Source organism: Nerophis lumbriciformis, linkage group LG34 (assembly GCF_033978685.3).
Source record: "Nerophis lumbriciformis linkage group LG34, RoL_Nlum_v2.1, whole genome shotgun sequence".
NCBI classification, from domain to species: domain Eukaryota; kingdom Metazoa; phylum Chordata; class Actinopteri; order Syngnathiformes; family Syngnathidae; genus Nerophis; species Nerophis lumbriciformis.
The window spans coordinates 10,321,202-10,339,716 of record NC_084581.2 but is presented as its reverse complement, the minus strand read 5'-3'; the positions used below and the strand labels follow the sequence as shown (position 1 = coordinate 10,339,716).

General features: G+C 37.7%; 1 protein-coding gene across 3 annotated transcripts in view; it reads left to right on the top strand.

Annotated features, from left to right (window-relative positions):
- atad2b (ATPase family AAA domain containing 2B) overlaps positions 1-18,515 on the top strand; it is a 126,596-nt gene that overhangs the window by 53,069 nt on the left and 55,012 nt on the right. For 2 of the 3 annotated variants that reach the window (XM_061929417.1, XM_061929420.1), the window contains exons 21-24: positions 786-979; positions 1,084-1,243; positions 8,481-8,603; positions 15,032-15,223. In XM_061929417.1, coding sequence (XP_061785401.1) covers positions 786-979; positions 1,084-1,243; positions 8,481-8,603; positions 15,032-15,223 — 669 coding nt within the window. The remainder of the gene's footprint in view (positions 1-785; positions 980-1,083; positions 1,244-8,480; positions 8,604-15,031; positions 15,224-18,515) is intronic. The other variant, XM_061929419.1, reaches the window with a different exon arrangement.

Below are 18,515 nucleotides of genomic sequence, written 5' to 3'. Positions count from 1 at the left end.
GACACTTCACCCTTGCTCCTGATGGGTGCTGGTTAGCGCCTTGCATGGCAGCTCCCTCCATCAGTGTGTGAATGTGTGTGTGAATGGGTAAATGTGGAAGTAGTGTCAAAGCGCTTTGAGTACCTTGAAGGTAGAAAAGCGCTATACAAGTACAACCCATTTATCATTTATATTTATCATTAAGCACATGGGGTTGGTCTTCTTTGTATTTTAGTGAAGTCAGTTACAAAAAGTAAACATGGTAGGCTATTGGTTACTAGGAGCTAACGGCTACACAACAACTAAGCACACAAGCTAGACATCTGTAATAATTGTCCTTGATTGAACAATATTGCAGTTTAAAACACAACATCAAGTATCAAATAATTATAGTTGCACATTACCTACAGTTCCCAAGTCTCCAAGGCAGAAGCGTACCAAAAAGTATCCAGTAACATACGTGTCTGCATTATTTAACTTACCAGGTCATGAATTATTGTGGCTACAAGGTGTTGTCAATAATTACCACTCCACTTCAATTTAGTTAAACAAATAATTAAAGACAGTCTATTTCCATTCCAGTTGAGTGTATTTCATACCTACTATTGTTCTGAGTAATTTCACCTGATCAAACCTTTTTCAACATTGCACACTAAATAAGTAATGACAGTATGTGCCGTGATTCAACTGATATTATATCGCATTGATATCAGTAATGGCCAACAGTCAAGGTTTTAATATCTTATCGTAAGTGAAAAAGATGTAACGGGACACCCATAGTCACATTTTTGCATTCATCCCTCTAGAGAGGAGTGAGGAAGTGTTGCAGGTGGCTGAGGCCCCGGGCCCCAGAGTCCTTTCTGCGGAAGAGCAGCGCCGCCTTGCTGAACAGGAGGAGAACACGCTTAGGGAGCTGCGGCTCTTTCTCAGGGATGTGACCAAGCGCCTGGCCACGGACAAGCGCTTCAACATCTTTAGCAAGCCTGTCGACATTGACGAGGTGAGTACCAACATGGAGAACCTAGTGTTGTGCTGCTCAAACAGGTTTTTATGGGTCGTCACTGGTATTTGACTGACATGTTGTTCTCTTTGTGTGGCTGTCAGGTGTCCGACTACCTGGAGGTGATTCGGCAGCCCATGGACCTGTCGACAGTCATGACAAAGATTGACAAGCACCAGTACCTGACGGCCAAAGACTTCCTGGTAGACATCGACCTCATTTGCAGCAACGCGTTAGAGTATAACCCCGATAAAGACCCAGGAGGTAAGACAAGACAATGGTCATGCCGATAGACATGGATACGCTACACATACATGTTCAGATGCAGCAGAACTTCTTAAAAAACACGTTGTCAAATAGAAATAGCTTGTCGCCTTCATAAAATCCATACAGTTCCATTGTAAATTATTAGGTGTTAGTAACCACGGAAAATATTAAAACATAATAACTCTGTACATTTAATAAAAACATTTACATTTTCCTAAGGTTCATTACAGCGCCCCAGACGTTATTATAATTCCATACACTACCTAAGTATTAGCTGTAGAAATGGAGCTGAATCGGATATTGACAACCTTTGGAGTCAAAGCGTAATTGAGGTAACGCACAACTTCCCTGAGCGGTGAATCAGTGTGATCATTTGTTTTTGCAGTTGTGTTGCGCTCCATTAGTCATTGAGCAAGGCGAGGAGAAAAATAAAAATCATTCGATTTTAAAATCTAATGACTTATTAAGTGAGCCTACAGGCGCTGTAATTACAAAAGCTCCGGGCGCCTTTTGTACAAGTCTGAAATTCAAATGAAGAAGGTGAATACGGTCTGCCGCTGAAAGACGCACTTCCTCGCTCCCAGTCTGTGCTGTGGAAAATGTGGAAAGACTGCATATGCATGAAAATTTAATCTCGCCCCTTGTCTTGCAGCTAAAATTGATTTTCCTTGTGTTGTTCTCCTCTCTTGCCTTCTCGTTGCCATCTTGAGCATTGGAACATAACCGAAGACAAATATATACACAAGTAATGAACGAGACCTGCTGTTTGCTTACAAACTTATCAGAATATAGAGTGCACTTTAAATGGCAGCGCGGACACACGAGAAAAATGTCCCACTTTTACTGAAAGAGAACGTAAGGGACAGCAGACTAGAATGATATTAATTGAAAGCAGCATACAGTGCTCCTGTTTGCACCCATTTGCTTGATGTAACTATTTTAATTCCCGCCTTGCCTGATACTGATGGGAAGAAATTCTCTGCCAGTTCAAATGAATAAATCATATCTGTCTTTGCAGGCGAGTGCACACTCATTTGTTAGAGCACAGGGCATACCAATGATACACTAAAGGGAGAGAACGCAATTAGGGAGTTTAATAAAGAAGACAAACGGGAGCCTCAATCCTGCTTGCTTTGGCCCAGAGAGTGTGGCCTGGATGTGGCACAATTAAGCCTCTAAGCATGATGTAGATCGGTCATTATTATCCACTGGTGGTCAGCTTGTCTGTTATTGTTGTGCTCGTATAGCTATGATTCTCCTGCTATATTGCTAATTGAACAGGTCGTTTAGGGATCTTCCAATCCATGTTTTATGCTTATGATTCCATGAATAAGATGTACAACGATATTTTTTAAATTTGTCAATGGTGAATGCTATTGACAGTGTTAACAATATCAACACAATATTTAGACTAGTTCCTTATTTACTTATATACAATTGTTTGACTAAACAAAGTCAATAGTGCACAACATCTAAACAAAAGCATAACACAGTAGGGCTGCAACTAACTATTATTTTGATAGTCAATTAGTCAACGATTATCTTAACAATTAGTCAACTAATCGGATAATAAAGCGTACACATTTAATGGCTCAAATTTTTCCATCGACTTCTAAATGCACCTTAGGTTATTTTAGAAATGTGTTTACGAACAACAAAAATGACTAATTCCTTCATGAATATTTATTATCTGTTGTTACAAAAATTAAAATGTCTAATAAAATGTTGTCTATTTAAAAGAAAGGAAAGGTAAAGTGCTAAAAAAACGTCTAACTGTGTTTATGTATTAAAAAAAGTTAAAATAGCAGCAATGAAAACAAACAACAAAACACAAAATCTAACTTCCTCAAAAAGAAAAGCATGTTGTGATGTTTAAAAAGCTGCACACTGGTATATTGACTTTTGATTGACTCTTGGTCATTTTAGCTCTCTAATAGAATCAATGTATAGAAATATATATTTGATTAATTCTTACAATGTTGGCTATTTAATAGATTGTATGTTTAATCCTATGATACCTCCGCATTGGTGCCTGTCTGTCTATGTGTGACTGTGTAGTGTGTGCACGCGCAGTTCGCATTTGTTAAAGTGCCTTTTTTACGGCATTGCAAATAGACTCAATGTGTAGAATTCTATATTTGATTCGTAAAATGTTGGATATTTAATGGCTTGTATATGTAATCTTATGATCCCTTCGCGTAGGTGCCTGCCTGCCTGTCCTGTCTCTTTGTGTTTGTTTGTGTGCACGCGTGGTTTGCGTTTGTTAAAGTGTCTTTGTTTAGGGCATTGCAAATTGACACTGCTTTAAAACGTACTTCAATTGATGTAGACAAAGTTTAGCTGGCTGACTTTTGCTAAAATGATAGTTAAGTTATTTTTTCACAACTTCGTCTCACTCGTTAGTTAGCTAGCTAGCAAGGTAGAAGCTAACCTCTTACTGAGGTTGAGACAGTATTCTTTTTCCAAATGTCCGACGCCATGTCCCCGTTTTAAATGATTGCGTATCATTTAATCGTGTCATATCGTTTTTGTGAAAGTGTTTGTGTCCGTGTGTGTACGCAACCTCTCGTTCCACCGTGCAAAAATCAGGCTCGTCGCAACGTAATTTATGTTTAATCAACGTTGTGCCACTTCCCCTTTTACACAGCTTGAAGTGCAGCCCAAAAGAAAAAAATAAAGAAATATGACTAACACTAGCATATAAATTTAAACACAACATTTAAAAGGAGCACCGGCTTTAGTGACAGGTTTTAGTTTCACTGTCTGCTGCAGTTTACCGGTAATCCTGCCCTGAATGTGGACTTGCAGGCACTCACAGGAGTCTTTATTAGTCCCGACTGGGAAAATAAACACACCCACTAATTTAATCAGGAAAAAGCATTTTTATATCTTAATATTTTTTAATCACACTTTTTGTTTGTGTCTGCAAATATTCAAGTCTTCTAATACAACATGTACTAAAAAAACTGCATATAGATGTTTTGTGTTCAAATCATTTTTGAGTTTGTGGATAAAAAAACATTTTGTTCGTGAAATAATGTCTAAACTTGTTTTATGTGTTGGTACACATTAGTTTACAGTACCTCAAATTAAAACTGCACTTGAATGGAATTTTATTCAACATACGCTACAGTATTTGAGTTAAAAAAAAAATCGCAATCTGGGTCACCGCTTGCCGTTTGCCAAAGCACTGGTGAAAAGCACTGATGTATACAAGTAATCAAAGAACACAAATAATTACTATTTGAAAGTGTTGTTTAGTAAATGTTAACTCGAAGTAAAAGTATTGAAGTATTAACTACACCAATGATACTGTTTATTGCAGAATGCACTTTTCGATGACAAGCAAAATAACTAAATAACTTTGAGAGGAAAAAGTTGTCTTTACTCCGACAAAATGTACCGAAAAAGAAGCAACACCGTGGCCCTAAAATAGGGCTGTCACGGTACGAAAATGTCTTATCACGGTTATTGTTACCAAAACGATCATGGTTATCATTATTAGTGTGGTATTTTTAAATGTGCTCAAAATGTTGTAAAAATAGTCATACTGAAATCTTTTAACCAAGTTTCATTTTAAAAAACACGACACATTCAAAATGTCATTCAGAAACGTTATTGTAGATAAAAACACTGTTTCATGGACCTCAAGTAGAAATTGAATCTGCATATGAAAGCAACAAAAGCATTATGTACAATCTAATATGGCAGAAAAAAATTGCATAAAATAAATACAATAAATGTGAAAATTGTGCAAGATAGCACTTAATGGACATAACAGATACAAAAATAAAAACCAATGTAAGAATTTTGAAAGATGGCACCTAATGGCCATAAGACGTAACTGCACGTTGTGTCCATATAGATAAAAATAGTGTTGATGTATGAGATCTAGTCGTATACACAGAGTTGCACGATTAAGGAATTAAGATTATTTCTATCAATATTGAAATCATGATTACTGATTGTTAAATAAAGCATTGTTGCGGTAAGGTGTGGAACGCAATACCATCATGTAATAATGTCTAATAAAAAGGCTATAGATAAACGTTTTCCATATATCTAAAGACAAGTATTTGTTTTTTTTGTTCATCAATAATATCAACGTGTCAGCTTTTTCTCATTACATGATGCCTTTTATCTATATTTTTAAATTTTGATAGAGGGAGGTATTTTTTAAGTTATGTACGTTTACATGTACATTGTAGATGCTGACAGATCCATTAAGAGTTTGAGCAGAAATATGTCGTATAGGAATTAACTATACACAATAAAACATTAACAAAATGCTATGTCACATGAATGGTTTTTAAAGTAATACCTTTGTGACATGAAAAAAACACAAGTAATGTAAAAAAAAACATGTTTACTTTTTGATATCAATATAAAACTCAAAGCAGTTTGGCTAATGAAGATGAAGTCTAATAAACAAGCTTTGTTCTTCTCTAACAACACCTCATAGTGGATCAGTACAACAATTTGGCCAACAAAAATGAACAGGAGTGATACCTCTTTCATCGAATACACAATCTTCACAGCTTGCGTTCAGTTTGATGAGATGACAAAACATTATAGCTAGTATTTATGTTATTTGAACACTGATGCAGTTTGCAGTTAAATAAAGGACGAGTGAGCATCCCAGTAAACAAACTAAAGACTTTATAAACAAGTTGTAGCAATATTCCAGATACATCGACTGCTGCGTTTTTCCTCACGTGATTAACTATGTCACAGCTGATAGACGCTGTATTGAGAAAATAAAAGCAACATCAAATAGTGTTCTCCTTCGCTTTATACTTTTAGTGTGGGAACGATGCGCCTGTCTCCAATATTGTCCACACCTGTCTCCATCTAAAAACAAGCAGTGCGCTCTTAAACGCACGCCGAGACTCCACGGAAATGAAGCGAGGGAAAATGAAGTTAAACCAAGCGCTTGGCTCTGTTTACGCCGAGGGGAAATTTCTGTAGCAAAGTCTGTGTAGTTTGTTCCGCAATAATTTTCAAGCCAAACAACGCGAGTGCGCATGCGCCAGCGCTGCTCTGACTTAATTTCCAGGAAGTAAGCAGTGTTACCTAAAATGCATTAATAAATAACGTTTTTTCGGTACTTCAAAATTTAAACGGTCTTACTAACCGTCGGGAATTTTACCGCGGTTTATCATTATATTGTTTACCGTTACATCCCAACCCTAAAACCGAGGTACAGACCGTAGCGTGGGTTACCTGTATCATTGCAACTCGGTATACAGATGTTAATGAATTAAAAACAATACTATGCTGCCTTTGAAAAATATTGGGAGGAGTGAGGGTGAGAAGGAATAAAAAAAAGATATGTAAAAAGAGAAATTTAAGGAAGGAGAAAAGTTCATGTTTAGAACGTTCCTGTTACTAAGAGTCGATAAAAGTACCGTATTTTCCGGGCTATAAGCTGCACCGGTTTATAAATCGTAACCAATCAATTTTAGAGGGAAAAATATGTTTTCATATGTTAACCGCACCGGACTATGAACTGAAGATATATATTTTAAATGTTTATTTACATACTTTTGTGTGTGAATGTGGAGTAAATGAATGATGGCTTCTTAGTTCTCCGTGAAGCGCTATTAGTGTCTAGAAAAGTGCTACAGTATATAAATGTAATACATTATCATTATTACAATAATAATAATAATTATTGCACTGAATTGCACTGATTTTATTTTAAGATATTAGGTTTAAACTCAATAGCTCAGCGATAACATTGTTTTGAATGTTCTCATGACTTGCAATCGATTGACTGCTCTGAGAATACCATGACCTGGATGAATGAGAATACCCATAGGCGTGTTTTGCTTATGTTTTATAAATCTTTCTTACAATTATTACCTGAAAAAAATATTTGGGGGGAATTAATTTGTAAAAAATTGTATAGTGTATGAATGTGAGTGTGAATGTTGTCTATCTGTGTTGACCCTGCGATAAGGTGGCGACTTGTCCAAGGTGTACACCGCCTTCCGCCCGAATGCAGCCAAGATAGGCTGCAGCACCACCCGCGACCCCAAAACGGACATGCGGTAGAATATGGATGGATGGATGTATAAACACTTAAAAAAAAAGAAAGAAAGATTAATCGGTAAATCTAAAAAAATAATGGATAGATTAGTCAATTCGAGAAATAATCGTTCGATGCAGCCCTAGTGCATACCTCGTATAAATCATATATAATGTCATGTTGCGCAGCGTTTACATTATTATAGTTATTTCGGTGTATTGTGATAACTTACTTGTAATATTCACAAAATAGAATGTGGCAAAATTGGTCAGAATTGATATTGGGGATTTTCCAATTACCGTACAACACAATGTGGCATTTGTGTCACTAATTTTTTCGATCGAGAGATTCGAGCAAAAAAAATAGTAATAAATAATAATAAATAAAGTAATATATCTGGAACATCATGATAAATCTAAATTCAAAAGTCTTGATTCAGAATTTTCAGCGATATGAACGGGTCTTTCAGCTTTGAAGGTGGACAAATCAGAAGTGGTGCTAAGTAATTGTAGATTGGGAGTTGAAGCAGACGAGCTCCCACCCTACCATCTGCCATTTGCCGTGCCTTCCTCTGTGAAAGGCAGTTTCATAATGCGCGCGCACACACACACACACACACGCGGCAACTGCCCCCATCACAATTAAGCAGCCTTCCTCCAATTGGACAAATGTTGGCAGATTGTGACCCTGCCGCCACTCTCTGCGTGAGCGGCTCCGCCGCCGCCGCCTGCCTGTCTGCCGTAATGAGAGATGGCTGTTTACGGTGGATACGCTTTTAGCCTCTCCTCTTCAGCTTTGCCTTTCATTTTCTTGCTGTGCAGTCACTGAAAATGGGGGATTAATAATGCCCGAAAAACATCAGAGAGGAAGGGATGCCTTGGTGAGGTGAAGACTGGTATGAGAGAACATGTGGGATGAAAGTGGGTGTCCTATTTTGGACTAAAGGGGCGAAGTGTCAACATCGAGACCCTTTTGCATTATCCCTGCAAACATTTCTCACCAAAACCAACTTTGTGTTAAATTCAAGCTGCGGGGATCGTGCTGCAATCCTTTTTCTCTCAGATGCACTCAAATGAGGCATGATGCCCACCTCAAACACATAATAGGATGCATCATTAAAACAACACTGAATGTTTGGAGAAAATGTACAAATGTTGTCTACAGAGCAAAGTGCATTACCTAGCGTGCTCCCTTCTTTCTCAGACAAGGTGATCAGGCACCGAGCATGCAGCTTGAAGGACACGGCGCACGCCATCTTTGCCTCAGAGCTCGACCCCGAGTTTGATCGCATGTGCGAGGACATCAAGGAGACGCACAGCAAAAGTGGTGAGCCTTTTTTCCGATACCTTTGAGACTGGAAACATTGGGGTAACACGTCCTGTAGCCTGCAAAGTCAGGCTTTAAAAATCAAAGCACAATTTGTTTTTCCCCCTCTTTTTTCCCCTGAATTTTCGAATGCAGATGTTAACAGGAATGGATTCATGTTCAAATTAAGGAAAACAATTAAATGTAGTTAAACTTATCAACATATATATTCTCAATATTATCAACAGTAGTTATAGGTCAAACGATACTGAAGCATCGATGCCGTAAGAAACACAAGGAGCCTGTGACACTGTGTCCCTCAATACCTCAATGTGTGTCGCTTTAAGAAAAAAAAACACGTGTCCTATACTGCTGCACTGGCATTTGACTACGTAGTGCAAAACTGGAAGGGCTTGTTTCGGCCCACAAGTGATAGTTCGTACTAAAGGAAGTCAGAGGAGTGGCATGTTTTTGTTTCCATAATCGATCTAAATGGAACTAAAATAAAGGAAACATTTCTAAAGGGGAAGTACTTTTTTTTTTTTTTAATGTTGCCTATCGTTCACAATTCTTATGAGAGACAATAACAGGTTTTTTTTCATCTAATTTTTTTATAATCGGCTTGTTCTAGGTGGCCATCAGTGCAGCTAATGGAAGCAATCTATTTTGCCTCTAAATCACTCTAAAAAGGCATACAAAAACGCCAACAAGACTTAATTTACTGTATGTTCGTAACCTGTGCTAATCTGTAATACCACGGTTATTGTAAGCGCAAACACTGAGGCACTGTTATTTACTGCAGTAACACATCGCCTTCCGACAGCATGCTACGGCATTAGCTGTAAGATAGCTTCTGTGTCAGCAGCTAAATGTCTTTTGAATTTGTAATGCAAAACACAATGTAATAGTACAACAATTTTACTGAGTAAAAAACATGAACAATCATATTATAGTATCTTTAAAGTATTAACCCACATTTCATGTTTTGTTGGTACAAAGCTAGCTTGACAGTGTATGTAGTTAAAAACAAGCATGATGTGCTGCATTTATCATGATCAATATTACAGTGACTTACTCGATGGACAGTCTTCCGTTTGATCAAGCTGACAGGGGTTGTTTTTTTCCCAACTGATTTTGTGTAAGCACTCCATTTATATCAGCAAAGCTTGGCTCCAAGCGCCACATTTGCAGCATCAAGTATGTTGGTCCTGATTCTCTCGGCTCCCATCTGCTCCAACATTTCACCCTCTCTTTGTGCTTGCTTCTATAACCAGCAGTTCATTCTCTGTATATTCAGCTTAAAAAAGATAAGGTTGTGAATCATCATTTGTCCAAAAATAGTCATTTTCGTCATCTACTACAAATTACGCCATGATTAGAATACACACACATTTGTTGCCGGAAGTTGGAAGTGCATTGTTATGGGCACGGAAATAATTGCGCCCAGGAAATAAGTTCCGGTCATGCTTAAAATGACCAAAATAAAGTGATTATTGTACATATTACATATTGTTATGAATGTGTCTGTTACTACATTATATATATATATATGTATATATATATATATATATATATATATATATATATATTTATATATATATATATATATATATATATATATATATATATATATGTCCCGATACCAATATTTTGGTACCGGTACCAAAATGTATTTTGGTACTTTTTGATACTTTTCTAAATAAAGGGGACCACAAAAAATGGCATTGGCTTTATTTTAACAACAAAACTTAGGGTACATTAATTATGTTTCTTATTGCAATGTTGTCCTTAACTAAAATAGTGAACATACAAGACAACTTTTTTTTTAGTAGTAAGTAAACAAAGGCTTCTAATTAGTCTGCTGAAGTATGCAGTAACATATTGTGTCATTTATCATTCTATTATGATGTCAACATTATAAAGGACAAGCTATAAAAATGTATTATTAATCTACTTGTTCATTTACTGTTAATATCTGCTTATTTTTCGTTTCATCATGTTCTATCTACACTTCTGTTAAAATGTAATAATCACTTATTCATCTGTTGTTTGATACTTTACATTAGTTTTGGATGATACCACAAGTTTGGGTATCAATCCGATACCAAGTCGTTACAGGATCATACAATGGTCATATTCAAAGTCCCCATGTGTCCAGGGACGTATTTCCTGAATTTATAAACATAATATACATTTTTAAAGAACAAAAACAATTTTGTGATGCTAAAAAATATCGATGTAGTCATAGTAATATCGACTAGATACCCTCCTGTACTTGGTATCATTACAGTGGATGTAAGGTGTAGATCCACCCATGGCGTTTGTTTACATTGTGACGCCGGTGAGCTACGGTGTGTAGTGAAGAATGATTAGCTATTTCTTGTATTCCAGTGATAATTATACTTGTAAGAAACTTACTTTATTTGTCACTATGGAGATGAGAATTAGTGATTTAGAAGCAGCTAAAATACTGCAGACTGCGGATGGACTTTAGCCGCTAGCTAGCTAGCCATGTCTTAAAGCACCTCTTCCTGAGGGCGTTTCAGAGTTATAACTTCACCTTAACCGTCAGGTTTTTGGCCAAAATGCATCCATTCTCCCTTTTCTATCTAGAAACTTTCTGCTTCTAAGTACTCTGTGATTGGGCGCTGCTGAACATGCTCCTCTGCTCGTAAAACCAGCAATATCATGACGTGACGACGACGGGGCAGCGGGGGCTGGGGGACCGGTACACTTTAGAGGCGGTATAGTTAAAGTACCACTGATATACCGAATATGATTCATTAGTATCGCGGCACGCACAATTTGTTGTGTTTTTAACCTTCTTAACCCTGAACGTACATTGAAAATACACGCAACCCTAACTCAAAATGCCGGACATTTGAGGCTTTTAAGAAACACCGCTCGACAGCCCCGCAAAAGAGGACATGTCCGGTGAAAAGAGGACGTATTGTCAGGAACTAGCCCGGTTTCACGTCCGGTGAAAACCGATCGCTGCTAGTCCTCTTTTGCTAGCATGCTAGCAGCTAACGGGCTACGATAGACTGACCATACGTCCTCTTTTCACCGGACATGTCCTCTTTTGCGGAGCTGTCAGGGCGGAGTTTCATTCTGATTCTGATAAATGCCTCAAATGTCCGGCATTTTGAGTATTGTTTACACAACGTGCAGTACGCTACTTAATATGTCCGTGTGGAAACTCGTTCGGTACACTTCCGCACCGAAACGAAACCCCCGTACCGAAACGGTTCGATACAAATACACGTACCGTTACACCCCTATTATTTTGATTATTGTTTCTCAGCTGTTTGTAAATGTTGCAGTTTATAAATAAAGGTTAAAAAAACAAAAAAAACCTAGCCTCTGCGCATGCGCATAGCATAGATCCAACGAATCGATGACTAAATTAATTGCCAACTATTTTTTATAATCGAATTAGTTGTTGCAGCCCTAATATATATATATATATATATATATGTGTGTGTGTGTGTGTGTGTGTGTGTGTGTGTGTGTGTGTGTGTGTGTGTGTGTGTGTATATATGTATATGTATATATTAGGGCTGTGAATCTTTGGGTGTCCCACGATTCTATTCAGTATCGATTCTTGGGGTCACGATTAGATTCAAAATCGATTTTTTTTTCAATTCAACACGATTCTCGATTTAAAAACGATATTTTTCCGATTCAAAAGGATTCTCTATTCATTCAATACATAGGATTTCAGCAGGCTCTACCCCAGTCTGCTGACATGCATGCAGAGTAGTAGATTTTTGTAATAAGCTTTTATAATTGTAAAGGACCATGTTTTATCAACTGATTGCAATAATGTAAATTTGTTTTAACTATTTAATGAACCAAAAATATGACTTATTTTATCTTTGTGAAAATATTGGACACAGTGTGTTGTCAAGCTTATGAGATGCGATGCAAGTGTAAGCCACTGTGACACTATTGTTAATTTTTTTTTTTTTTTTATAAATGTCTAATGATAATGTCAATGAGAGATTTTTAATCACTGCAATGTTAAAATTGTAACTAATATTGATACTGTTGTTGATAATATTAATTTTTGTTTCACTACTTTTGGTTTGTTCTGTGTCGTGTTTGTGTCTCCTCTCAATTGGTCTGTTTATTGCAGTTCTGAGTGTTGCTGGGTTGGGTTTGGTTTTGGAATTGGATTGCATTGTTATGGTATTGCTGTGTATTGTTTTGTTGGATTGATTATTTAAAAAAATTTTATTTTTTATTTTTAAGTAATAACATTTTTTTTTTTTAAATCGATTTAAAAAAAAAAAGAGAATCGATTCTGAATCGCACTATGTGAGAATCGCAATTCGAATTTGATTTGAATATATTTTTTCCCACACCCCTAGTATATATGTATATGTGTATATATGTATGTATATATATATATATATATATATATATATATATATATATATATATATATATATATATATATATACTTGCAGCGTGTATATGCAATTTTGGAGGGTTTTGAAATTGTTTTAGAGAGTTTTGAAGGCTACAATGGTGACTCCCATTTGCCGCATCTTGCAAGCGTTTTTTGTTTTTCAGTATCCTAAAATAAGACGTATGTGTTCTTATCACTGAGGGATTGTGAATGATATGCAAAATTCCAAAAAGAGTGCAGTTCCCCTTTAAGTAAAGATCCTTTTGATTTCATAGCGCCAAATAAGGTACATTTTCATTTTACCAAAGTTGTATGTGTTGTATTCCTTTCTGTATAGCTATTTGTTCAAAAACTATTATATTTGCTCACTATCAATTTAATTTGCAGGTTAAATGTAGTGACTTTTTAAATCCAGGCAATGGCACCATTATGAAATACCAACACATTATCAGTGGAGTGTGTCAGTACAGCTAGTCAGTGAGGAGTAATTTAAACTTCACTACAAGTGTAAAAAGAAGTTAACCACTATTGATAATAATTCAAAAATAAGGTGACTATTGCCAACAAAAAGTTTGAAATGATTAACTGTGGCGTGTGGCGATACAGTAGTCTTATATTTATATAGCGCTATTCTCTCGTGACTCAAAGCACTTTACATAGTGAAACTCATTATCTAAGTTACATTTAAACCAGTGTGGGTGGCACTGGGATCAGGTGGATAAAGTATCTTGCCCAAGGACACAACAGTTGTGACTAGGATGGCAGAAGCGGGGATCGCTCAAGTTGCTGGCACGGCCGCTCTACCAACCGAGCTATGCCACCCCACAGGTGTCCCGAAAAAGGTCAGAAAAAGCAATATGCACAGAAAACGCTAAAAGGCTTGGTGGCACCAACTTTAAATAACTTGATTGTATATAAAAACGAAAAATGTATTATTGCTCGATAAACACAAATTCCAGTAAAAGCAAAACGTGCACAAAAATAACGCAAAAATGTTTGGTGGTGCCAACTTTAAATATTTGTAGATTGTATATAAAAACAAATAACATACTAATACTACATTTAACTAGCATTATACAAATTCAAATAGTGGTCAAATGATGCATGCTACGTATGCAAATAACCCTGTTTATGATCGCCCCCCCCAAGGAATTGGCTAATTAGCGTTTGCTTAAAACCAGTGCTGCCTAATAGGGCTCCCACTCACACACGTGCAAATGTACTTGTCACATACATAGTGAATACATTTGAACTTACAATGTCTGAATGTTGGCTGAGGTGCATCCTGCTGTGCACGAATCTGAGCATATGTATGTGTGCATATGCGAGCAAATGTTAACCTTATAATCTAAAGCCCATAAAGAATTGGATAATGATGTTGCGTTTCGCGGTATAGCTCGTAAGTGCAAGAGCGGTTGCTAATCTACAATTCGCACATCTCTTAAGGTCCTGTTGACAAAGTAGTGGCCATATCTAGCCGTTAAAGGTGTTCCCCATCGTGTTTGCATGTACCCTTTTTATGAACTGAAAGCACATTATGCTCGATGAATAATGCAAGAGCCAGAGGTCAGCCCCTTAAGAATTGAACGTAGTGCTTTTTAAATATTTCATCCTTCAGTCAAGGTCCTTTTTTGTACAAAGCTATGCCGTCAGCGCCGCGTTTGCATGATGCTGAGTTGGTTGGGACTTGTTTCACTTGAAGTGAATTGAGACATGATAAAAATGGCGAGAATAAATGTCAGAAATTAAATATCTCATTGGATTCAAGTCCACCTCCTGTTTTAGATACCTGTCTCACTCCAGCTGTCAGCATGAATTACAAGACTGGGAGACACAGGAGCAATGCAGTCCATACATTCCAGCACAAACTTGTGGTCATGGGATTTGGATATTGCAAACCCAAAATACTCTCTTGCAGAGGCCCTGTTTTTCACTACAAATATACTAGTAATCCAATGCTACTCTAGATCCTATGTGTGTAGAAGCAAATATATGTGCACAGTGCTCAGCCTAACTTAATCTTCTGTGGAAACAGCAGACCAGCAGACGCCAACACAGCCCGCAGCATCATCTCCAAGCACTCCGGTTACCAGAAAGAACCATGTTGCTGCTTCTGCTGCTGCTGCTGCTTCTTCTGCTGCTGTTGCTTCTTCTGCTGCTGCTGTTGGGGAAGAGCAGACGAAGAGCAGCAATCAGGGTGAAGCTACGGAGAAACCCTGCACCCCCAGTGAGTACTGCAAGATAATACTGTACACACACCTGAGACTAAATAAAGCTATGCAGTCACATGGCTTCCATAGCCAGTAAACTCACACATGAAAGGATTGAATTTACTATCTTATTTAATTTAATGACTGTAAATCACTAACCTGACTCTTGCCAGACCCTTGTAGTTCGCTGAGCTCCACACAAGGATCTGGGCTCAAAGGCATTGCAAACTCCTTCAAGATAGCAAAAAGTAATGAACCAATCAGGATCGCCGGGCGGGATTTCATAGATGTGACGTAGCGCCGAAGCGACTGTTTGATTCAAACAACAATGGCGGCACGCAGCACAAGCTGCGTCGTGTGCTGACATTGATTCTGCTATTGCAACTGTTTTGTCGAATCTATCGAATATTAATTCTTTAAAAGATGAACAAAGAACGGTTTTGAAGGCATTTATTGGTGGCAAGTATGTTTTGGCTCTTCTTCCGACCGGGTTTGGATTTCCCAGCGTCGCTCTCATCAGCGTCACGGGTTGATTTCGATGTGAGTGGTTGAAGTAGCACGTCATTCAAGATAATAGACAAGTGGTTTATCCAATCACATACAATATTTGTTTTACAAGGCCCCGCCTTCTGAAATACATCTCCTGTTGAGAACTCCCAGATCCTTGTGTGGAGCTCAGCGAACTACAAGGATCTGGCAAGAGTCAGGTTAGTAAATCACAGGCCACATTAGCTAATTAATACAATTAGTTTGCAGCATGGTGGTAATATAATAATACAGTCAAACACAATCCCTTCATGAATGCTTGTTGATCTCAGATTTGTTAGGATTTCAAGGAACATTTTCCCAAAGTGAAAAAAAACTAAATCAAGTAACGTTTTCACATTATTAACAGTCATAAGTGTAACTACTGTTAATTCATTAAGGCGTAAATCATGTCTTGACGCCTGGTCGCAAGTGAATTGAAATATTTATGTCATCAAAAAGGATGACACTAGAAAACCTAATGCTTTGAATATGACTTCATGTTACTAATTTTAGCTGTGCTGATGGAGGTGAAGTATAAATGAAGTATAAGGCCTGTCAAATCTTACCTTTTTTTCTCCTTAAATTTCCAATTGGCACACAAGTATAACAGTAAGTTAACCACTGTGAAACATGAACACAACAATACCCTGTCTTTAGCAGAAAAATCGTCAATGATTGATGTTAAATTAGTAGATGCCCATGCAAAAACATGTTCCTGAATGGCGGCCATTGGGAATGGGTGATACGGCCTACACTTCTGTTAAAAAAACACTTATTCTTCGGTTGTTTTAATACTTTATATTAGTTTTTGGCGATGTAACAAATTTGGGTATCAATCCATTCGATACCAATTAGCTACAGAGGCTGAATTGATCTTACCAATCAATCCATCCATCCATCCATTTTCTACCGCTTATTCCCTTTGGGGTCGCGGGGGGCGCTGGAGCCTATCTCAGCTACAATCAGGCGGAAGGCGGAGTACACCCTGGACAAGTTGTCACCTCATCGCAGGGCCAACACAGATAGACAGACAACATTCACACTCACATCCACACACTCTTACCAATGTTAATACTTAAATTTTTCAGGATTATTGATCACAACCGTAATCCGACAAAAACTTGACAGGATGGCGGTGTAACAATAGTAATAATTATTTAAATGATTTCTTTATTCCCTTCTACTACGCTAGTTTTGATTGGATACACTTTTTTTTCCACCTGCCCATCTACCACCACACACAACTGTGATTGGATTTTGTCTCCGTCAATCTTTTCATGTAACGAAGATGAACATTTTTAGTCAACAAAATGAACAGTCTTGTTCGCTTGTCACTGTCAAATTTGCGGGACACAGCTAGAATGTGTCATCAATAGGCATTAGCACAATATGGCGATAGTAAAAAATAAAAGCTCTATCGTCAGCCAAATTCATATTATTAATATTGTATATCTTAAGTTTTGTAGACTTCTGTAAAAACGTCAGAGAATTTTTGAGTTTAATAACAGTGCTACCATGTGGTGCATTTATCAGAAAAATAATGGCACAGCCAGCCCACACAGTGGGGGTGCATGTATTGATACATTTTTTCTAGGGATTCACAATATTGTTTTTTCAATCAAAAGCTTCCTCATCAAGCCGATACTGATAACAAATAACATACACATCTAATATTTTTTTCTAATTTAGATAATTTAACTGTAGTTTGTGCACACCTGGAGGTAAGAAAGACTCAAACAAATGTGGGCTTGACCAAGTGTACCTGTAGAGTTGTCCTGACAGAAGCCTGTATCTTCAAGGGTGATAAAGGGCTTTTTCTACATGTAAAACACTTCCTTGTGGTCTACATAACATTAAATGGTGGTTCTTTGGTCAAAATTTTGCATCGATTATGCTTTACAGACTGTTGTTTTACAGACTGTTTTCAAGCTGCTTTCTGACCGTCTTTTCAGGATGCGCCGTTTTGTGGGCAGTCTTATTTACATGGCTCCACTTCGACTGTGTCTTTTCCCCGCCAACTTATGTTGTAGTTTTTAGAGCTTCCTTATCAAGTTTACTTAAAGATTTAAGTTAGAACTATACACTACTTTGTGAAATGGCAACAGCAGAGGGTGCATGTGCATTTACGACCCAGTCTGCCCCATAACAAGAGGATAGCAAAAAAGAGGAGCTTATTGATTAAAAATGGTTATACTTGTATAGCGTTTTTCTACCTTTTTTAAGGAACTCAAAGCGCTTTGACACTCTTTCTACATTCACCCATTCACACACTGATGGCGGGAGCTGCCATGCAAGGCGCTAACCAGGACCCATCAAGAGCAAGGGTAAGGTGTCTTGCTCAAGGACACAACGGACGTGACTAGGATGGTAGAAGGTGGGGATTGAACTAGTAGCCCTCAGATTGCTGGCACAGCCACTCTCCCAACTTCGCCACGCCGTCCCCATGACAGCGTCAGGCTACAATGGCGGACTGGCGCAAAGCACTGAGGGTCAATTTATACCATATATGGATAATCCGCTGATGTCACCAGTGGGAAACGCTTCACTAATGGGGCAAATTCCAAACGGAGCGTTAAGCGGAAGTACGGTATTAAAGAAGATTGTTTATTAACATCTCCACATTGCCTCCACGGTTTGATTAAATATTTTCCGAATTCATGCAGATTCCAATTGCATAACAGCAGGTACAAATGGGTACGAAAAGTTAGTTTTGTGTAACAGAGTCCCTAAAGAGGAACTGCACTTATTTTGGAATTTTGCCTATCGTTTGCAATCATTATG